Source organism: Dasypus novemcinctus, chromosome 13 (genome assembly GCF_030445035.2).
Source record: "Dasypus novemcinctus isolate mDasNov1 chromosome 13, mDasNov1.1.hap2, whole genome shotgun sequence".
In the NCBI taxonomy this organism is placed as follows: domain Eukaryota; kingdom Metazoa; phylum Chordata; class Mammalia; order Cingulata; family Dasypodidae; genus Dasypus; species Dasypus novemcinctus.
Window position 1 is genome coordinate 97,611,502 of NC_080685.1, and position 23,498 is coordinate 97,634,999.

At 41.3% G+C, this 23,498-nt stretch overlaps 1 protein-coding gene and 1 long non-coding RNA gene across 3 annotated transcripts; one reads left to right on the top strand and one right to left on the bottom strand.

Annotated features, from left to right (window-relative positions):
- NEK2 (NIMA related kinase 2) lies at positions 1-13,787 on the bottom strand. 2 transcript variants are annotated; one of them, XM_004481007.4, is made up of 9 exons: positions 13,452-13,787; positions 12,424-12,641; positions 10,299-10,539; positions 7,407-7,489; positions 7,017-7,143; positions 5,909-6,128; positions 3,079-3,204; positions 1,873-1,932; positions 1-828 (listed from the first exon to the last, which is right to left on the bottom strand). In XM_004481007.4, exons 1-9 carry the CDS (start codon positions 13,545-13,547, stop codon positions 602-604), a joined length of 1,398 nt encoding a protein of 465 aa, XP_004481064.2. In that variant the 5' UTR covers positions 13,548-13,787; the 3' UTR covers positions 1-601. The 2 variants fall into 2 exon arrangements, with proteins under 2 accessions (XP_004481064.2, XP_004481065.1); XM_004481008.4 differs by lacking the exon at positions 1,873-1,932.
- On the top strand, positions 13,725-22,539 carry LOC131273089 (uncharacterized). The gene is made up of 2 exons (XR_009180235.1): positions 13,725-13,886; positions 18,680-22,539. It is a non-coding gene; the product is annotated as an uncharacterized lncRNA (long non-coding RNA).
- The last annotated feature ends 959 nt before the right edge of the window (positions 22,540-23,498 follow it).

Sequence of the window (23,498 nt, forward strand, 5' to 3'; positions counted from 1 at the left end):
TATAGGAAAACTAAAGAACTCTTTTATTTAGTGAGAAAGAGGGGGCTAAGGGCATCAGCTCATATACTATCAAGTAGAACACTTCACTATAGAGCAATGGGCTATTTAGAAGCAAGATGTCATGTTATCAGTGACCCACTGGTATCCAGTTAGGTTTTCTAAGTTCAAGAACATTCAAAATCCAGACTTCAATTTTAAATCTAGACTGGCAATTATAAGCACAATACTCAGCCATTGAAAACTTCTCAGTAAGTATCGCTTCCAGATAAATAATTTTTTCCTAGCATTATTTTCCCTCCCCATCAAGACTTAGGATGTGACATTTTAGCTTCCTAGTGGTACTCATCCACAGGATTAAAAACCCAGGAAAATACCATTGTTTTTCCTATAAAGTATTCTCAGCTACTAGTGAGTGAAAAAAAGGGAAAGTTGTGGGCATTTTGTACAATTGTGGTTGAATAGCAAAAGCAATTCCAAAGTCTCACGTTTAATATAGAAAAAGGCAGGGCTCACAGAACCAAGTACATAAAGCTACAGCAGCTCAATCAGTCCCGACGGGGCTGGTGATGGGAAGTACCATCCACGCTGTCTCCCTGCGCCGCTAGCGCATGCCCAGGATCTGCCTGCTTTTGAGCTGATAGTTCTTCTCAATGTCCGACAGGGCCTGAGCACGCAGCTGGGCTGCATGCAGCCTCTTCTTCAGGTCCCTGCACTTGGACTTGGAGGTCAGCTGACTCTCGGAATTCTCACTCCTTGTGACATTCTCTTTGCTTTCCCCACTGAAGTGAACTCTCTTCTTAATTATTGTGGAGGAAAGATCGAGAAGTTCTTTAGAAAGAAGAAAGAAAAAAAGGGTTTTGAGTTACTTGAACAGGACTTCAACTTATCGAAACATATTCATTTACTTGTTCAGTTCACATTTGAAAGCTGGGAACCTGTAATAAAACGAGGTATGCCTAACCAATATTATCTTACTAACGGGATCGTTTTACAAGAAAGGAAAATGTTTAGAAAGATATTTGATATTTATAGGGAAGGGGGAGTTAACAAATAGTGTTTCTATTTGGGTTGATTGTAAAGTTTTGGCAATGAATGGTGGTGATGGTAACACAACACTGTGAATGTAGTTAATAGCAGTGAATTATATATTTGAATGTGGTTAAAAGAGAAAATTTAAGGTTATATATATATGTTATTGAAATAAAAACTTTTAAAAAAGGGCTGTATAATACAATGAACCCTATTGTAAACAATAGTAAGGTTATAAAAATGTCCTTTAATGAATTGTAGCAAATGTACCACACTAATGCAAGGTGTTAATAGGGTGGTCTATGGGAACTCTTTATTTTATGCTTGATTTTTCTGTAAACCTACAACTTCTCTCATTTAAAAAAAAATTTTTTAGATTGGTATGTCATTAAATAGACTAAGAAGAGTTTTAAAAAGATGCTGCCATTTACTGCGATGATCTTGATATACTTACGATGTTTTCTTGTCCGAATTTTGTAGCCCAAGGATGGGAAGAGGATGTTTTCAATTGCCCCAAGTTCATCCCGGTGCCCACTGCTTTATTTCATAGCTTAAGGCTCTAACACACCCAGTACTTTCAATATTGAGGACTTTAAAATTCCCCTAGCCCCAGTGGGTATTAGATTCTACAGCTCATTTAAGTACCTATCTATGGATCCCATAAAGTGAAACACATCATCCTTATCTAGCTATTTTCATCTTTTGCTCCAAGACTATTCAAGGCAAGATGTAAACAAACTTTTTACCTAGAAGAACAATCCCTAATAGGGCCTTCAATAAGGTTTTGCAATGGGTTTGAGGCATCAAACCTGCCCAAGTAAAATCCTCTCCTAGCTCTCTTACCATGATCATGATTTAAACCTATTTTGTCTTTATGGGTGGCAGCATGGACTCCAAGAAAAGCTGTAATAAATATCAGAAAAATATTGAAATGGTAGTTAGCCATATTTAGGAAAAGAAAGAAAATATTTTAAGAGATGAAGCCAAAGTTTTATATAATTCTTGTTTTTACTTCACCTACTTCCATCACTACTTTCATTTATTTCCATCACTTATTCACTATAAAGTCATTGGAAATCATCAAACTAAATAATTTTTTTTTGTCTGTTCCATTTATAAAGTGCTGCCATGCTCACTGAAGTGACCAGATTCTCAATTTACTGAAGATGAAGATTACAACCTCAATATATGCTATCCTACATGGTACAAAGGAGTCATAAGAACTCTGTCTAAATTTCATTGAAAAATCAAATACTCAATTTTTAAAACAAACAAAATCTTTTCAAAATAATTTGTATTAAAAAAAAAAAATCAAGAGAAAACATGTTTAACACTTTGCATTTTCCAGGATCTTAAATATCCAGTAGATTAAATTAGATTTAGAGTTTCTATGGAATGGAGAAAACATCAGGCTTCAGTTCCCAGATCTACACGACACCGTGTCTCACTAGAGCAGAGTGGTGGAACACACGGGCAGGCCTGAGAGAGCCGCCTGTCTACATATGAGCCTCGGAAAAAAGAACAAAATATATAGAGCATATGTAGATAAAGTACAATCCAAATTTTAGCAAATACACTTTTCAACTTGAATGGGTCTTAGCAAAGATTCAAAAAAGATGGCCTCTTCTGCATATGGTTTCTCATACCTTTTAAGCCAGACTTTCAATGAAGGATGAGATAAAGCAGTATTAAAATGTAAGGATTTTTGCTTGAAAAGAATCCAGAAATACAGATTTTTTGATAACATACCCCCCAAAAATCTGAAATGCATAGGGTATATTTTTTAATGTTCTAAACCTGTAATTTAATAAGGTAAATAAAATCAAAGGGATATCATTATAATTCATTGCCCACGTTTATCAACCCAGTAAACAAATCATTGCTATAACAGAACACGTCCTTCCATTAAACACATATAGTCAATGAAATTCATCTTAAAAATTTGAGACTTTGCAAATAAAATGGGCTACCAAAGCCCTCTTCACAGGGACACTTGTGCACATTTCTTCATTTGTGCCACCGATGTCTTTACTGAATGGATTCTCATACCTGGACTACTTGGCAGAGATAGGAGCTTCCGTTCCTTTAGCAGGCTGTAATTCTTCAATAGACTTTCTGCTCTGGCCAATTTATCCTCGGCAAGTCTCTCACGAACACAAAGCTCACGCTCCTTCTCTTTAAAAGAGGAATAGAAAAGAGAAGAAAATACTTAACAAGTGGCTTTGGGTATGTATAAACATTTCGCATTTGCTAATCTTACCGTATTGTCTCACTGCTAAGACTAGCACGCCTGACCACTACTGAGTAGTATGTGAACGGCTTCTTAATGGATGCCCCGGTCAACTTGATCATGCTAGTTTACATTCCCTGTTTTAGCATGTGTCTTAAGTGTGGCTTATGCACAGGTACAGACTTAGCTTCAACCTTTGGTCATCTTGTTGGGATACTAACTCACTTGGAAAAACTAAACACTAAAGTCATCTCTCCTCTCCACTGGAACTGGCAACAGCTCATTTTCAGAGAACCATCTGGTCTCATAATATAAAACTTCCTTCTGGTTAAATGATAGCACCCAAATAGAAGGAAGCAAATCACAACTCAGGAGTTTTAGTTCTCTGGCTTAGTAACAGCATTATCATTTACTTAAGGCCTAGTGTTCAGAAAGTGTTCAGATTTCAGTTGCTACATGAAATTATAAGACACTGGGGAAAGTTTTAAAAAACAAGTTTTGTTTTACTTTCTACAGAATGCTTTTAACAAAAGTATGAAAAAAAAAAAAAGATTTCCAGGAAACATCTGTTGTTCCTGTACAGTAAGCATATCTTATAGTGCTACCCAATATTTTAAAATTTTTAGGATGAAAAACATCAACAAATGCATTGGATGCTACAAAAAAAAATAGAAAATTTTTAAAATTATAAAGCATGCATTGGGCATAAAGCTGTAGAACTGAAATTGGGTGAGTCATGAAGTGTTAAGAAACAAAGTTGCAGCTCCACCTCTGGTCTCCCAGTATTAAAATGAAAAGCCTCATTGCTGTTGCTACCTTAAATAACTCTAAAACCTTGGAGGATGGCTAAGAGATTTCAAAGTGACTCAGGAGGCCATTCTAGGGTTACACTTATACAAGTCTCAGTAGGATCTCAGTGATGGCCACACTAAACAGTGCCTCAAATAGTGGAGCTCCTGAGGGCTCTACAGACATCCAGAACCTATAAGCAGGGCAGACGGCTCAGGAATTCGGCACCCTGTCAGTGGGTTTTACTTTGGAATTTATGCTCCCCAGTGTAACAGAGTTAGACTCATTTATAGGTTCTCTACACATGGCTCTTCTGCCCCTTTTATTTGAACCCATAATTAGTACTATATTTGATAAATAAATGTCCCAGAAACATAAACCATCCATGTGCCAGTTGAGCCCTGAATTTCCGCAGAGTTGCAACACCTACTCTCCAGTTCACTGAACTCACCCAGGACAGCTAACAAGATGATGATGCCAACCTCATCCCAAGGAACAGGAGTCTGCAACTAAGCAAGACAGTACCATCCATCTGCTCCATGGGATCCAAGCCCCCTCTCAATTAAAGGCAGAGTGGGCATCGCTATCCCAAATTTTTCAAGATTGGGGAATGAAAAATGGACTAAAGTAGACTTATTATTCTAGCAATGGAAGAACTCTTATTGATGTAAAGACAGTGGCCACCAGAGGTTCTGAGGGATGGGAGAGGGAAGAATAAGTTTAATATGGGGCATTTTCGGGACACTGGATTTGCCCTGCATGGCACTGCAGTGACAGATACAGGCCATTGTATATTTTGTTGTAACTTACAAAATTGTGCCAGACAGAGTGTAAACTAGTCCACGGTTAGTGACAATGCTTCAATATGGGTTCATCAATTCTAACAAATGTACCACACTAATGAAGGATATTGCTAATGTGGGAAAGTGTGGGTGGGAGGCGGAGAGGGGCATATGGAAGCCCTTATATTTTTTGTGTAACATTTATGTAATCTAAATCTTCTTTAAAAATAAAAAAATAAAAATTTATTAAAAAAATGACTAGTCACTGTGAACCATGTGTTGGGAGATGGACTATGGTTAATAGTACAAACATGAGAGTGTTTTCTCATGAACTCTGACAACATAGTGTTAATAACAGGGATGTATGGGAAAAATATACCTAGTATATGCTATGGACCACATTTAGTGGTAATAGTTTGATCATGTTCTTTCATATCTGTAACAAATATTCCACAACAATGTAAGGTGTTGGTGGAGGGGTGATATACAGGAATTCTGCATATTATGCCTGATTGCTGTGTAAGCTCGCAACTTCCCTAATTAATGAATATTTTTTAAAATTATTAGCACCCATGCAGTTAATACCCCTATCACATCAATCAGTGTTAATATCCATCAGAGTATTATTTATAAACCTAAAAGGTCTTGTACCTAATATTTTCTACTGAATTGCCTGAACATATCTAATCCTACAAGCTGTAGGATTTCAGAAGGAAGAAGTAATGATTTTTATTACGGAAGGCAGCAAATCCCAAAACCTTCCTTTACAATTGGAAAACTTTAGGGTTTTAAAAGAGGGGAAAAAAAAGAGTAACTCTATAGCAAAGTATAATGGCTACTGTGTTAGGGCCATCAAAGTTAGGGACCAACATAATGGCTAGCAATTCACCTCCAAAAAAAGAAGTCAAACCCAAAGGTGCAGTAAGCCTGGTTTTTTAGTTTATACTTGTTTTTTTCAAGTGTTTGTAAGAACGTTGCCACATTCACATATAACATAATCTGTTCAAATAATTGCTCACACACATCAAAACTACCCGCCTGCTGCTCTCCTTTGCTCCCACCCCCAGTTCAGGCTTACGCTCCAGTCTTTCCTCCCTTGCTTTGAGAGCTCGCTCGCGCTCCTGCAACTGCAGCTCCTTTAGTTTCAGTTCACTCACTGCAGGGCTGGAATCTTGCAACTTTTCTGGCTCTCCTAAGCGTCGCCCTCTTCTCTCAGGATTTTTTCTTTGCTCTTCTGCAACCAAGTCTGCTATCAAAGGATTCTCAAGAATTTCTTCAACTGAGGGTCGATTGTAATCCTGGAGGAAAATATTCAGTGTTACAGAATGCTCATCCTAGGAGGGCAGTTACATTAAAACGCACATCTCTTTCCAAGGCAAGCACCCCTTTTATGGATGGGTCTTAAAACATCTGGGCAATTTTAAGTTAATGGTGACTTTAGCTCAGGAGGTTCTGGACCCACAAGGTAATGTAAATTTTAATGCTCTTTTATCCCCTTTAACGTTTCTAAGAAGGCTTAATCCCTGAAGTACTTGGGCACATCTTGGGCTGGTGCTTGGGAGAGCTGCTAGGGTCTGTTTTAGAGGCAGTGATACTTTTGCCTCTCTAAACATAATAAGCAGGATGCTCTCTCACCAACCTTCAATCCTCTTGTTTCTCCTTCTTGGTGATCCTACAGCCATCTCCTTCTGCTCTGACACCAGCTTGATCCCCAGAGCATCTAACTCCCTATGCCGTGGCCAAACATTCTAAATAATCCATCTCTCTTTTCAAGTTATTTCTTTCTCCAGTTCTTTTTCTTAGATCACCCCTTCTCTGGTCTCTAATCTCTCAGTTAGAGCTAGAGGCAGCATAATAAATTCGTGTATCTGTTCCCATCCCATACCACCTGCCACTCTGAGGTAGGCAAGGACAAGAGTTACCAGGGATTTGGATCCTTTTAGCAAGCTTTTCTTGTTATCGACCATCTGTTAGCATGGCAGAGAGTGGGAGGAGAAATAAAGCACAGAAGGTAGACCAGCAAAGGATGTGCAATTTGCCAAATCTACATATGTTTTCACTTGTATTAACAGAGTATAACTAAGAAAATATAACTAGCCAATGTTTTTTCAGTCTCCATGACTCTGCAAGAGAACACATACCCCAGCATATAATTGAGAGGTAAAAACAGACAATATAACCTTTACCTTTAAATTTAACATCCTTGTAATAATGTCATTCAATTCATCAGAATAACGATATGGAATTCGCCTGAATTTGCCTTCTCTGATCTTTCCAGCTAGTTCTTTCTGATTGAAAGCTGTAAATGGAGGCCTTGGGGAAAAAAAGGAACCACAAATGTAAAAATGAAAATATATATTAGAAATCAAATCAAAAGCACAACCAACACTCTGGTTTGGTTTGTATTTATGTTTCTACTTCTGGAGTGTCCCTCTATAGCTGGGTTTCTCAACCTCAGCATCTCAATTTTAACCCAAGGTACAATTCTTTCAGACTGAACAGGGTTTCATTAGCATGGCTGCTTAAAAAGCTAAACCAACCAAAGGGGGAAAGGGGGTTATTTTTATTCTACTTACATTAGTGCACATAGTTCATACAGCAAACAACCCAGTGACCAGATGTCTGATTTCTCATTGTAGGACAGGCGATTCATTTGTTCCTTAGGAGGAAAAGGGTAAGGTCATAGAGGTGTTAAGAGTTAATTTTGTTTTAAGACATCAAATTATCTTAGAGACAAATGGAACCTCAAAGTTCAGTGCTATTCACTGAAAAAAAAAAAAAGAACAAAAATTATTCAATATAAACATTTTATACTTACAACAAAAATTTCAAATTCAAAGAGTTGGTTCAGCTTGTGACAGGTTTTGTATCACAATTACAAAACTTGGTACCTTCTGCTTTATCTTCAAATTTATCACGGAAAAAAGGCAATGGTCTTGTCCTAATATGCTTTGTCACGTTACCTTTTCACTTATATTTACTCACTGTTTTTTTTCTTTATTGGAGAAGTTGTGGGTTTAAGAACAATCAAGCATAAAAGACAGGATTCCCATACACCACCCCACCACCCACACCTCGCATTGTGTGGAACATTTATTACAATTAAAGATAGCCCATTTTTGTATTTGTACTATTAATTGAAGTCCATGGTTTAACTTAGGGTTCACTTTTTGTGTGAATGCTTCCATGGACTTAAAAAAAAATTTTTAATACTGTTACCAAATATACATTCTACCATCTCCCCTTTGAATCATATTCAGATACATTAGTGCTGCTAATCACCACCATCTACTACCTAAACATTTCCATTATTCCAAATAGGAACCCCATACATTTTACGCCTTAACTTTCCATTCCCTAGCCCCACCCCGTCCCACTCATCAATGTTGAAGTGTCTACTACAAGCTAGGTACTGACAAGTCAAAGGTCAATATGAGAGACCTCTGCTCTCAAGGCAGTCATAATCCAGAATCTGTTTTAAAAGAACCAGAGAAAATGTGAGAATAATCAAAACATATACCAAGCCCACATTTAAATGGTATAGACAAAAAAGACTAGTTGACTTATTCATTTACATATCTTTTCCTTAGTCCCTATATAAACCACAGCAGTCACTAAAATTTTCATTATGTACTTTTTCATTGTTTGCCTTTCTTCCCCTCGTAACAACAATTTACCATAGCTGTTATTCTCAAGAGAGGGCACCGAGGTATCAAAATTTCCAGGAGCCTGGTTAGTGTTTTATGTTTTAAAGTTCAGGTGAGCCGGATATCACTTTCTGACAATCAAAGCCCCAGAGAAGGCTGAACTGATCTAATTACAAGGGCAAACAGGACAAAGGGATTGAGCAGGTTTCACATTTTCCCAGAACCGCTTCTGGATAATTTTCCTTTATGCTAATGACTCATGTTTGGAATTTGATCCAGTGAGAAAATGGTAACTGTTCGAGCCTTGTCTAATCTTAGTCAAAAACAAAATCACTATTTTACAGAGTTTCATACCATAATCATATCTGTTAACAAAGAAAAATGATTTGGAAAATCCTAGAAATGTCCGTGAACCCCCCAAAAATTAAGCATAAATATGTCTGTCTTTACCAATTCAGATTTCATATACTAACATATTGGTGGTATAGCTATTGATTCAAGCTTTTTAAACTCATCAGGCAATATCTAATGAAAGGGAAAAACTGTTCAGACCCTTTGACATAACAGTTTCATTTTGAAAGCTACACCAAAGAAATAAACCATGAAGAAAGAATAATTTAGACAAAGATAAACATAGCAGTGCTCCTTTTAATGTAAAAAGTTTTGGAAACAAAATATCTAGCAATAGAAGAAAAGAATAAATAAAGTGGGTAGACTCTTCAAGGGAAAATGTTACCAAGAAACAGAAAGTAGATACTGTCAAATAATGTATCTGAAATGAGCCTCTTGAATCCCAACCTCCTAGGACAAGAATCATCTAGAAAGCTCCTCAAAAATGCAGAGTCCAGGGGAATGGGTGTAGCTCGGTAGTTGAGCACCTGCTTCCCAGGTACAAGGTCCCTGTTTCAATCCCCATTACCTCCTAAAAAAATAATATAAAAAAATAAGCAGAGTTCAAAATAAAAAATAAATTTTTTTTTCATTTAAAAAAAAAGGAGCATCCAAGGACCTGCCCAGAAATTCTAATTCATCTGGATTTGAGTTTGGGACCTAGGAATCTGCATTTTTAAACAAGCATCCCAGATGAGTCTGATGAGGATGGTCCAGGACCCACAGTTTGGGAAACACTGCTCTTGAGGGCAGGGACAAAGTCTGTTTCCTCTTTGTAATCCCAAGCTTAACACATGCTAGTCATCTACATATTTATTTATTTCTCTCCCCTTCCTCCCCCAGTTGTCTGCTCTCTGTGTCCATTTGCTGTGTGTTCTTCTGTGACTGCTTCTATCCTTATCATCAGCACCGGGAATCTGTCTCTTTTTGTTGAGTCATCTTGCTGTGTCAGCTCTCCGTGTGTGCGGCGCCATTCTTAGGCAGGCTGAGCTTTCTTTCGCACTGGGCGGCTCTCATGGGGTGCACTCCTTGCGTGTGGGGCTCCCCTACATGGGAGACACCCCTGCCTGGCAGGACACTCCTTGCGTGCATCAGCGCTGTGCCTGGGCCAGCTCCAGATTGGTCAGGAGGCCCGGGATTTGAACTGCGGGCCTCCCATGTGGTAGGTGGACGCCCTATCCATTTGGCCAAGTCCACTTCCTCATGGCAGTCATTTGATAAAAGCATGACTTGAACTGCTGATGTAAAGGAATTTAATGACCCAGTGGACCCATTTGGAAAAATATCAGTTTAAAATGAAACAGGATTATTAATTATTGGCATGTGGATCCTATTAAACAAAACAACAAACAAATAAAGTGCAATTTCCCTGCATTCAAATACTTAGCATTAAGATATTAAAAAGAAATAGCAGAATTCTGTAGTACTTACAGGAGACATATAATAAGGTGTGCCAACAAATGTTTTTGCAAAACTTGTGTCATGGTTCAATATTCTAGCGAGCCCAAAGTCACCAAGCTTGACGTTTTGCTTGCCATCCAGGAAGACATTGGCTGGCTTCAGGTCCCGATGCAACACGGTATGACAGCCATCACTTCGTCTGTGACATTCCTTTAGGGCCAGAGTCAACTGAGTCATCACTCGAAGAACAAACTCTTCATCTAAGTATTGTCTGAAACCAAAGCAGAGTTACACAATACACAAAACTTTTGAATAAAATCATTATAAAGGAGGAGGGCTCGCGAGGGCTCTAGAGACATCTAGACACTCTAGGCAGGGCAGACAACCCCAGGAATTTGGCGCCCTGTCAGTGGGCCTTACCTTGTAATATAAGATAACTTATCCCCCCAGTGTATCAGATTTGGACTTATTTATAATTTTCCTACACACGGTTCTTACGCCCCTTTTATTTGAACCTATAATTAGCACTATACCTGTTAAATACGTGTCCCAGAACATTAAATCTTTTGGCTGTTCATATACTGGTTAGGCCCTGAATCTCAGCAGAGTTGCAGCCAACACCTACTCTCCAGTTCATCAGACTCGCCCAGGACAACTAACAAAAGGATGATGACTGACCACGTCCATGCGAAAAAACAGAGTATCGACAACTACAAGCAACACAGTTCTACCCATCTGCCCCACAGGATCTAAGCTCCCTCTCAATCAGAAGCAGAGTGGGCATCACCATCCCCAAATCCTCAAGACTGAGGAATGATCATAAAGGGGGAATGCAACTATGGACTAAAGTAGACTTATTATTATTCTAGTAATGGAAGACCTTGCAACACTGTAAAGGCAGTGGTCACCAGAGGTTCTGAGGGAAGGAGAGGGAAGGAGAGGGAAGAAGAGGTATAACATGGGGCATCTGGGGAACACTGGTAGTGTCCTGCATGACATTGCAATGACAGCTATAGGCCATTACACATTTTGTCCAAATCTATAAAATTGTGGCGGCAGAGTTGGCCCAGTGGTTAGGGCATCCATCTACCACATGGGAGGTCCGCGGTTCAAACCCCGGGCCTCCTTGACCCATGTGGAGCTGGCCCATGCACAGTGCTGATGCGCGCAAGGAGTGCCGTCCCACGCCGGGATGTCCCCGTGTAGGGGAGCCCCACGCGCAAGGAGAGCGCCCCATAAGGAGAGCCACCCAGCGGGAAAGAAAGTACAGCCTGCCCAGGAATGGCGCCGCACACAAGGAGAGCTGACACAACAAGATGACGCAACAAAAAGAAACACAGATTCCCGTGCCGCTGACAACAACAGAAGCAGACAAAGAAGACGCAGCAAAATAGACACAGAGAACAGACAACTGGGGTGGGGGGGAAGGGGGAGAGAAATAAATAAATGTTTAAAAATAAATAAATAAATTGTGAAGTGCAAAGTATAAACCATAATGTAAACTATAGACAACAATTAGTAGCAGTACTTCAATATGTGTTCATCAATTCTAACAAATTTACCACACTAATGAAATGTTGTTAATGGGGAAAAGTGTGCGTGGGGGGTGCATATGGGGATTCTCTCTCTCTATATATATATATCTACATATTTTTTTAAGATTTTTTTATTTATTTCTCTCCCTGTCCCCCTCATTGTCTGCTCTCTGTGTCCATCCGCTGCATGTTCCTTTGTGTCTGCTTGTATTGTTAGGTGGCACTGGGAAACTGTGTCTCTTTTTTGTTGCATCACCTTGCTGCGTCAGCTCTCCATGTGCGTGGCGCCACTCCTGAGCTGGCCTCTGTATTTTTGATGTGACATTTATATATTCTAAAGCTTCTTTAAAAATAATTAAAAATTAAAAAAAATTTTTTTTAAATCATTACAAAGATACAATGATGTGAATTATCTACCTTTTAAAGGATGCAAATAGGAAGATAAATTATTATTTTGATACTTAAAATGTTTTCTGAAGCACTGGTGGACCTATCTAACAAATACAAGAGCACTCTTCCATGTTGCTAGGAAATCAGTTCATCCCAGATCCTAAAACAAGAGGCTTCATAGAAGTGAAACTAGATCCATTTTCAGTTCACACTTAAAAGACTGCATTTACCTTTCATTGGTTCGCTTTGTAATGACACTCGCCAGGTCCCCTCCTTCACAATATTCCATTACAATGTATAGTGTTGTGTTGGTTCGGTCAATAATTCTGTCATAGTAACGGACGATGTTTGGGTGTTTCAGTTCACGAAGCAAATTCACTTCAGAAACAAGCATTTGTTTCTCAACTTCTGTCATGGAGCCATAGTCAAGTTCTTTCCAAACTAATATCTGAAATAAGAATTTCCAAGATGTGAGTAAACTCATTATATTCAAAACAAAGAAAGTTCTGAAGTTTAAAAACGACCTTCCTATCAACTAGGTCCTGCAGGCAAGATCATTATCCTCTAATTTAGTTCAATATACTTAAGGAAACCTGCTTTTATTTGCATAATCTCCCTCTACTTTTTAAGCAGTAAATGATACCACTGTGGGGGGAGAGGGCACATTAGCCCACCCCACCTCCAAGCTCCCATCCTCAGTTGTTTAGCAGGAGGTTGCAAAAAGGTATTTTAGTCAAAGTGCCCTAACCGTTCTGACAGCCCAAGCGCCCGAGCTTTCCCACACGGGAGAGACCTTAGTAATGCTCCGCCCAAAGGGCTGCCGGTCAGTTTCCTCTCCATTGCGTCCTTCTGTAATTTACCTGCACACATCGGAAAATACGAATCCCATAATCCTAATAATGAGTATTTTACATGAGTTCTGGTTGCGAGACACAAAGCTCAGGTTCTGGTGGTCCTGCCCCTGTCTTACTTCTGAGAGGGTTGTCAGAGGTAGCGACCTATCACCAAGGGAAGGCCATCGGCAGGTCCAAGCAGAGGAAAGCAAGAAACGGGAGAAAGGAAAAGGGGGAGGGGGCATCAGTATAAAGCCGCAGTGTCCCACCCCTGGAGCGACGCGGCTACTGGGGGAGACTGCTGACTTCCTGGCACCCAGGCTTCGATAGCCACCACCCCGGGTCTCTCACTTCCCGCCCGCGGCGAAGGGCGCTCACCCCCGCGGGCGCAGCCGCGGCAGGGGCGGGGACAGTCCCGCTCTCACCTTGCCGTCGCTCCTCCTCCGGATCTTCTGGCAGCGGCCGTAAGAACCTGTGCCAATGGTGTACAGCACGTCGAAGTCCTCCACCCGGGTCGGCATGGCTGGATCCACCGTGGGACTCGTGCTGCCTCCTGCAAGTCGTGCCGCAGCCGCAGAGCCACGCCACCTACCCGCAGGCCCCTCCAAACCGCACTGCCCAGCAGCCCCGTTTAACCGTCGCGGGCCCTGTTCTCGCAGCCTATTGGCCGGCGGTGAGGCGACTCCGCCTCTCTGATTGGCTGAGAGGAACACAACACACTAGGCATCTTGGGAAAAACGTATTGCTAGGCAACCGCGTTGGCGTCGCGGTTGGCTTCCGCCTTAAACCTCTGGGGAGAAAAGGGCTGCGCTAAGCCCAGTCCACCACGGCGGGGAAAGAGCTGCAGCGGGCGCGTCTTGGTAAGTTTATCCCTCTAGCTGCGGTCGCCAAGGTAACCGATGTCCTTGGACCTCTCCTGAGACTCCTTTGCACACCGTCTCAAGCCACTGCCTTCTGACCTTTGCACTTTGGCTTCTGCACAACGCCCTCCTCGCTCAGATTCCGGAAACCTGAGCTGGGCGGGGCGGAGCTGAGGATTTAGCGGGAGCTGAGTGCAGTGTTGAAAAATGACCCTGTCTGTGATGGTTGTGCGGAAAGGGCTTACTGTACTTCAGGATTGTTTTAAGCACTTTACATATATTATTTCGTTCATTCCTCAACACCAATCGATAAAGCAGAAATTATTCTTTTCGATGAGGAAACAAACACAGAATTGATAAATCATTTGCCTTATGTCCAACAGCCCAGAAGAGAAGAATTGATTCAAAAGCAGTGGATACTCACAGTAATCGTTTGAGGTTTAAAATCGACTTTAGAATGCATAGAAAGACTATCTGAACACAAAATTCAGAGACCTGTTCAACAAGAGTGAGGGTGTGTACAGAAATTCAGGGTAGAATATGGGAGTCCCTGCTGTTTTGGAATACCTCGGAGAAAATGGTGGCTCTAACGCAGGGACAATCAGGTTTGAACTTTGACTCCTAAGAATTTAGTAAAAAAGATACCCAATAGGTTCTGGCATGCAGAACAGGTAATTAATTGACAATCTTCTATTCTTTACAAGTTTGGTTTTTGTGTGAACTTAGCCTCTTTGGGGAATCTCAGAAATTAATATTTTTAATGCCATTTTTACCTGGGAGAGACCTTTACCCAGGGCTGAACAGAGGTATGTGTGCATCACCAGAATGCTAATAATTTGGCAATGTATAGATGGGCCAATTTTCTTGAAATATCTGTTCAGTGTGAAATTGAAAGGAACGTGATTTTCCATTAATAAGAATTTGTAAACCTCTTTATAGACTACGTATTACATATTGTTGACTCCATCTATGCAAAATATAAATAAATTATAGTGATGGAAATAGATTAGCAGTAATGTATGACAAGGGACAGATAGAGAGATTGAGAGGTAACTACAAGGTGTACTGTACTTTTGCATCATTTCTTTTTCTTTTTTTGAGTAATGAAAATGCTCTAATATTGATTGATGTGATAAATGCACAACATATGTCATTGGTTGTACATTTTGATGAATTGTATGGTTTATGAATATGTTTCAATAAAATTGATGAAAGTAAGAAAGAAGGAAGGAAGGAAGGGAGGAAGTGAAGGAAGAAAGGAAAAAAGACTATATTACATGCACTGAATATAATGGAAGATAATTGGAATTTCCAGCCAGGAGAAATCTCTTAAATCAACTAGCTGGCTAATTGGCATAGTATATTTTATTTTAGAGCCTTTATTGGATGAGTATGGGATTTCCTGACTGGCATATCCAAATCCAGCCCTTCACCTTATCTCTGGCCAGCCTTCTGCTCTTACTTTTTACTCTAGTTCCCTAAACCCAGCGAATTTTCCCAGGTCACACCACTTCTGCACCTGTTATTCAATTTGTTATTCCCTGTGGTAGTGCATTTCATGTGTCAACTTGTCTGACTTGTTGTGTCTTGTTGTTTTGTCAAGTAAGCACTGGCCTGGTTGTCACTGTGAGGGTATTTTGTAGGTAGATTAGCATCTGTAGTCAGTTGATTACTTTTATGACATTGCATCTCAATCAAAAAAGGCGATTGCCCTCAACAGTGAGGGGAAGCTTCTCATCCAATCAGTTGGAGGTCTTAAAATAGAATTGAGGGGTTCAGAAATCAAAAAGAAAAGTTATATTTCTACCTCAGCTAGCCAGCTTCTCCTGGGAAGTTCAACATCACCTTCATTTGGAGTTTCCAACTTGTGACCTGACCTGATCTGCCCTACAGAATTTGAACTTGCCAATCCCCTCAGTTGCATGAGCCAATTCCTATAATAAATTTTTTAATATTTGAGTATGTAGCTAGATGGATATATAGATAGATAGATGAGAGAGACAGAGCAAGAGAGTGGGAGAACGCAATAGTGAAAGTGTGTGTGTGTGTGTGTGAGAGAGAGAGAGAGAGAGATCTCCTGTCAATTCTGTTTCTCTGGAAAGCCCTAATTAACACACATACACACACACACACACACCCAACCATGTCTGTCCAGAGGATGCAACTTGTCTTTCAAGACTCAATTCCAACATCCTTTTCTCTACTTTAGAAGCATTCTCCAGCACACTACGACAGGCAATTCCTCCATCTACAGTGTTCACAGACCACTCCATACGTAATTCAACACTTAACATGTTTTTATTATTTGTTTACATGAATCTCACAATACTCGACTCCAAGCTCCTTGAAGTCAGTGTAAATCCTCTGATAGAGGAGGTATGCAACAAATCTTTGTTAAATGAAAATTTGAGAAAGCAGCTTCTCAATCATTATACCAGGATTTGGAATGAGGTTACAACTCCTCAGTTTTTAAATGCTCCCCAGGCCTATAGCAGAGACAAAATATCTGGAAAGGGGCCATCCAAGTGGTCGAGAAAGGCTCCTGGCCACATGTGTTCATTCAACAAATATTTATTCAGCACTCAGCAATAAGTGTATTTTTACATGTGTTTTTTTCTTAAGCAGCTAGGTATTCATGGGGAAAAAAAGAGCAGAGCTACAATGGCAATGATTAAGAGTGACATGAAAATGGCATGACAAATCCTAGTGACCAGCCAGAGTTAGCTCATAGTGTTGGGGGATGGGAAGCACAACAGCCCTGAAGAAGCCACTAGATCCTGAAGAAAGAAGAGGCATTGGAGGAAGCAGATGTGGCTCAAGTGATAAAGCCTGTGCTTACCCAGGTTCAATCCCTGGGACCTCCTGGTGAAAAAGAAGAGAAAGCATTCCTGCGCGGGGAGCCAGTGCCCACGTGGTGAGCCGAGCACCTACACGAGTGCCCGCATGGGAGCCAAGTGCTCATGTGAGTGCCCGTGTGGTGAGCCAGTGCCTGCGCAGTGAGCCAGCGCCCATACAAGATGATGATGCAACAAAAGAGAGACAAGGGGAGAGTCAAAGTGAAGCGCAGCAGAGACCAGGAACTGAGGGGGTGCAATTGACAGGGGACCTCTCTCAACATCAGAGGTCCCCAGGATCGAATCCCAGTGAAGCCCAGAGGAGAAAGATGAGAAGACAAAAAAAAAAAAAAAGGAAAAGAAATAAATACAGAATGGAGACAGACAGCAAAAACAGCGAATGGAGACAGACAGCAAAAACAGCAAAAACAGGGCGGGGGCAGGGGAAAAAAGATCTTAAAAAAGAAAAAGAATTTCATTCCTTAAAAAAAAAAAAAAGAGGCATTGGTGGCTGAGGACTGTGTGGGAATCAGTCAGGGACACTATACACCAAACACCCTGCCCCCCATCTCTCCCTCCCTCCTTTCTTCAGAAGCTACCCATTCTTTAGTACTCAACTCATGCCCAATTTCTATATTCAACCCACCATAAACTCCTAACAGAGTAATTGACTATGCACCTTATTCATCTAGAATTTGCCATATGCTATTCTATATTACTAAATTCTCATGTGTATGCATCTTATACCCTATTAAATTGAAAACTCATCTGGGAAGCAGACTTGGCCTAGTGGATAGGTCATCCGTCTACCACATGGAAGGTCCACGGTTCAAACCCCGGGCCTCCTTGACCCATGTGGAGCTGGCCCATGCACAGTGCTGATGCGTGCAAGGAGTGCCATGCCACGCAGGGGTGTCCCCTGCATAGGGGAGCCCCACGCGCAAGGAGTGCGCCCCGTAAGGAGAGCCGCCCAGCGCAAAAGAAAGTGCAGCCTGCCCAGGAATGGCGCCACACACACGGAGAGCTGACACAACAAGATGACGCAACAAAAAGAAACACAGATCCCCGTGCCGCTGACAACGGAAGCGGACAAAGAAGAGCACGCAGCAAATACAGACAGAGAACAGACAACCGGGGCAGGGGGAAAGGGGAGAGAAATAAATAAATCTTTAAAAAAAAATTGAAAACTCATCAAAAAAAATTGAAAACAACATCATTCACCTCTCTACTGGATTGAATAATGCACCCCCCAAAAAATCCACATCCACCTGGAATCTGTGACTATGACCTTATTTGGGAGTGTGGCCTTTGTAGATGTAATCAAGTTAAAATGAGGTCGTACTGGATTAGGGCGGGTCTTAAAGCACAGCAAATGCAGTCTGACTGAAGGCCTTACAAGAAGAGTGAAATTTGACACTAACACCAGGAGAGAGCCACGTGAAACAGGGAAAAATTAGTGATGTGTCTACAAGTGAAGGAAGACCAAAGATTATCAACCACAAAGGCACCCTCCCAGAAGCCAGTGAGGATGCCATGGTGAGCAGGACAGACATGGTCTCTCCCTCTTGAGAGTGTGCAGTCCTGAAGGCAGGGGAGATATTCCCAGAGAAATTCAGCCATGACAATCATGGTAAGACTGAAGAAGAAAACAACAAGGGGCTGGGACAGAAAATAATAGATTACGCCTGGGCAGAGAACTAAGAGATAAGGATGTCCATGAGGTGGAGCCAAGCCCAACTTCTCTACACTCACTCCCTCCACGGCCAGGGTCTCCTTGACTGTCCTCATATTTTTCTTACTAACTTTTCCCATGTTGTCAGTTTTCATGTTAATTTAGACACATCTCAAATAAGTATGACATGAATTCTTTTTTTTAAAGATTTATTTTTCTTTCTTATCCATCCCTTCTCAATTGTTTGTGCTTGCTGTCTGCTCATTGTATGCTCATCTTTTTTTCAGGAGGTGCTGGAACCGAACCCAGGATCTCCCATGTGGGAGGGAGACGACCAGTGGCTTCAGCCACCTCCACTCCTGCTTGTTGTGTCTCTCATTGTGTTTCTTCGTTGTATCTCTCTGTTGCATCATCTTGTTGCATCAGCTCGCCGGACCAGCCCATTATGTCAGCTTGCTGTCTTCCTTGTCTTGATAGTCTTTAGGAGGCACTGGAAGCCAAACCCAGGACCTCCCATGTGATATGCAGGTGCCCAACTACTTGAGCCACATCCTCTTCTCTGACATGAATTCTTTATTTGCACCATGTGATGTTTTCCACTCACAAGTGCTCTACAGGTACCTCCAGAGACCATGACTAATTTTTTAAAGGAAGCTACTTGAAAGACTAATAGGCATCTCAAATGTAACATGTACCAAATCAACTTTGTTCTACTCACTTCCTTCTTAATCTTAATTAACAAATGCATATGTTTTTGTTGTTTGTTTTATTCACTGTAACACCCCCCACATCTAAAATGTGCCTGGAAACATGATAGGCACCCAAATTATATTTGTACACTGATTGAATGGAGCCATGGCCTCCACCTCCCTTTCCATGTTACTTTACAGACCCACGAGAGGGCTGTGCATCGCTGCATTATAAATCAGGAGCCCACATACCAGTGCTAGTCCCATCTTCAGAGGCCGTCCTTCAAGAAACTCCACGATTTGCCTATTGAGGATTTAAAATCTCAAACCGCATGTTTTTTGTATAAATCTTATCTCCCCAATTACTTGAAGCAATCTGAAGTCAGGGATTATGGAAACTCTTTAAAGTGCTTAATAAAGATTTTTAGAAAGAAAAACGTTTTTTTCTTTGATCATAGCAATCAGAAGCTAAAAGATGTTAAGGAAAGTTGCTTGGTATAGAAGGTGTTCAATAAATAACCATTTTCCAGAAGACAAAATGTGACGTTATGGACATTGGCCATCATAGTGATGTAGCACTTGGTATAAAGGGAAAGACAAGGCACCAACTGAGACAGCTTTGGAATTTTTTTTTTAGGTTCCGAGGAGCAGGGATTGAACCCCAGGACCTCGTATGTAGGAAGTCAGCGCTCAACCACCCAACCACATTGGCTTCCCTGAGTTGGTTTTCCCATTTGTTTGCTTGCTGTTTGTTTTTGTTTTTTCAGGAGGCATCAGAAACTGAACTCAGGACCTCCCATGTGGGAGGCAGGCACTCAACCACTTGAGCCATATCTGCTCCCCAAGCTTTGGATTTAACGGCTGATGGCAGAATATGATGAGAGGACATTTATCTTGAAAACAAATAATGGTTACTTCTGAGCTCTGCCACTTTTATAGAGGGGAAATTGGCAAATTTATATCCAAGGGTAAAAGTTATGGGAAGGCAGATTTCTCTTCAACACAAGGAAAAACTTAATCTTTTTTTTTTAAGATTTATTTTATTTATTTCTCTCCCCTTTCTCCCCCCCCCCCCCACTCCCCACCCCAGTTGTCTGTTCTCTGTGTCTATTTGCTGCGTGTTCTTCTTTGTCCACCTCTGTTGTCGTCAGTGGCACGGGAATCTGTGTCTCTTTTTGTTGCATCATCTTGTTGTGTCAGCTCTCCATGTGTGTGGCGTCTTTCCTGGGCAGGCTGCACTTTACTCATTCAGTTGCTGGACATTTGGGTTGTTTCCACTTTTTGGCTATTTTAAATAATGCTGCTATGAACATTCATGTACAAGTTTTTGCACGGACATAAGTTTTCCTTTCTCTTTAGCATATACCTAGAGGTGGAATTTCTGGATCATATGGTAACTCTATGTCTAATCATTTGAGGAACTGCCTAACTGTTTTCCAAAGCAGCTGCACCATTTCACATTTCCACAAATAGTGTATGAGTGTCCAATTTCTCCACATCATCACCAATACTTTGTTATTATCCACTTTTTAAAATTATAGCCGTCCTAGTGGGTGTGGAGTGGTGTCTCACAGTGATTTTTTTTTTAAGATTTATTTTATATATTTCTCTCTCCCACCCCCACCCCGGTTGTCTGTTCTTTGTGTCCATTTGCTGCGTGTTCTTCTTTTTGTCTGCTTCTATTGTTGTCAGCAGCATGGGAATCTGTTTTTTTGTTGTTGCATCATCTTGCTGTGTCAGCTCTCCGTGTGTGCGGCGCCATTCCTGGGCAGGCTGTACTTTGTTTCGTCCTGGGCAGCTTTCCTTACGGGACGCACTCCTTGTGCGTGGGGCTCCCCTACGCGAGGGACACCCCTGCGTGGCACGGCACTCCTTGCGCACATCAGCACTGTGCATGGGCCAGCACCACACGGGTCAAGGAGGCCTGGGGTTTGAACTGCGGGCCCCCCATGTGGTAGACGGATGCCCTAACCACTGGGCCAAGTCCACTTCCCTCACGGTGATTTTTTATTTACATTTACCTGTTAGCTAATAATGCTGAACATCTTTTCATGTGCTTATTGGCTATAGGTATATCTTTTTTAGAGAAACTTCTATTCATATCCTTTTCCCATTTTAAAAAATACATTATGTCTTTTTATTATTGATTTGTAAGAATTCTTTATATATTCTAAATACAAGTCTCTTACTACAAATATCATTTGCAAAAATTTTCTCCCATTCAGTGGCTTTTCATTTTCTTGATGTTATCCTTTGAAGCATAGAAGTTTCTAATTTTGATGGTATCTAGTTTATTTTTTCCTTTACTGCTTGTGCTTTTAGTGCCATATCTAAGAAATCATTCCCTTAACCAGGGTCACAAAGATTTACATCTCTGCTTTCTCCTAAGAGTTTTAAAGATTATGATCTTATGTTTAAGTCTTTAATCCATTTTTATTTAATTTTTGTATATGGTGTGAGGGAGAGTCCAGGTCCAACTTCATTCTTTTGTATATGGATATCTGAACCCTTCAAATATTTGATGATTTTATATCATTTTTATTGCTATAATATTCCTGAATTTCTTCATCCTCAAGGAATGTAACCCACATGAAAACAGCCATCCTGTTCAACAGGGCCTTAGAACCTGTTATTTCTCTGAAGTTTGATATCACACCAGTAAGGAGTGGTGTCCTGGTTTGAGTCTTTTGTGGACCCCCAAAAACTATGTTCTTAAGCTAACCCATTCCTGTGCATTAAAGCCTATCGTATGGGGGTCTTTTGGTTAGATTCAGTTAAGAGACCCTTTGATCACATTAGACTCAATTAAGGAATGTGACAGTTTGAATTTTGTAAATCCCAGACAGAGATTGTTCTTGAATTAATCCATTCCTGTGGGTGTGGGGCCCTTTGATTGCATTAAATTTGGTTGAGGGTTTTTGATTAGGTTACTTAATAGGAAATGGATTTAAGGCTTTTGATTGGACTGTTTCAGTGAGGCGCGATACAGCTTGGGTCTCTGCCCTCTTGCTGGGTCTGATATAAATGCTGCCACGTGGCAGGACTGCAGGCTCTTCCAACAGCTCACCATTGGTGAGAAAGCATCTCTGATGGTGCCTTGATTTGGAACAGAGAGAGAGAGACCCACAGAGAAAAAGGAAGTTGCCATATTTGGTACAGCTATGTGAGATAAAGGACCCCAGGATTGGCCCACAACTGAGTTCAAGGAGAGGAGCCCCCAGAGGCTCAAGGAGCCAAGACCTGAGGAGAGATTACCGACCAGCCACAACTGAGTTCAAGGAGAAACTAGAGAGCGACCCGCAGACCCACCACCCTGCCTGATATCCATGTGGGGGGGATGCCAGGGTCACCACCAGCTGATCTTCGGTGAGAAAGCATCTCTGCTGATGCCTTGATTTGGATGTTTCATGGCCTCCAAACTGTAAGATTGTATCCCAAATAAAACCCCCATTATAAAAGCCAACCTATTTCGAGTACTTTGCATCACTAGCCCTGTGGCAGACTACGACAAGGGACCTTGATTAGATTGCTTTTGATTGGACTACTTCAGTGAGGCATGACTCAGGTTGGGTCTCCACCCTCTTGCTGGGTCTGATATAAACTGAGAACACTCAGAGTGAAAGACACATTGAAAAGGGAACTCTGCCATTTTGACCCAACCATGTGAGAAAGAGGACTCCAGCTTCCCCTTACAGCTACAGAAAGTCAGAGAAGTCCCAAGAGGCTCACGGAGACAAGGCCCAGGGAGAGATGCCCAATCATGCACAGCTGAGCTCCAGGAGAAAGTAACAGAGAGACTGGCAGACCCGCCATCTTGCCTCACCACATGGCAGGACTCCAGGGTCTGCTAGCAGCTGACCATTGGTGAGAAAGCATCTCCAATGATACCTTGATTTGGACATTCCTGCAGCCTTGTAATCTTTTACCCCCAAATAAATCCCCTTTATAAAAGCTAACTCATTTCTGGTATTATTGCATAGGCAGCCTCTGGCAAACTAAGATAAGTATGACATACTGATGTCCCTGAGCTGAACAGGGCATGCCAAAGAGAGCGGTTGCTGGTTTCTGTCTTATTAACAGATTCTGATTTTACACTTTGCAAAAGTGCCTAGTCTTTGGTGGAGATAGGATCAGCAACTGAGAAAACTAAGGGAATACTGAGGGTGATCTAGAAAGATGAAAGAGGACCGATGAACACTAAAATAGACGTTGATACTGCCCTTCTGGTTGACCTCCTTGAGTATTAACTTAAGCCATCAGCAATCTGGTGAGGAGCCTCAACTTGAGCAGACATGAGATGATGCACATTGGAGGGAAAAAAGATAATGTTTACAGGATAATGGACTCAGAGCCTAGTATCAAGAGATAGTGCAAGATGTTTCCTGAAGACACTGGAAGATAAAGGCCTCAGAACAAA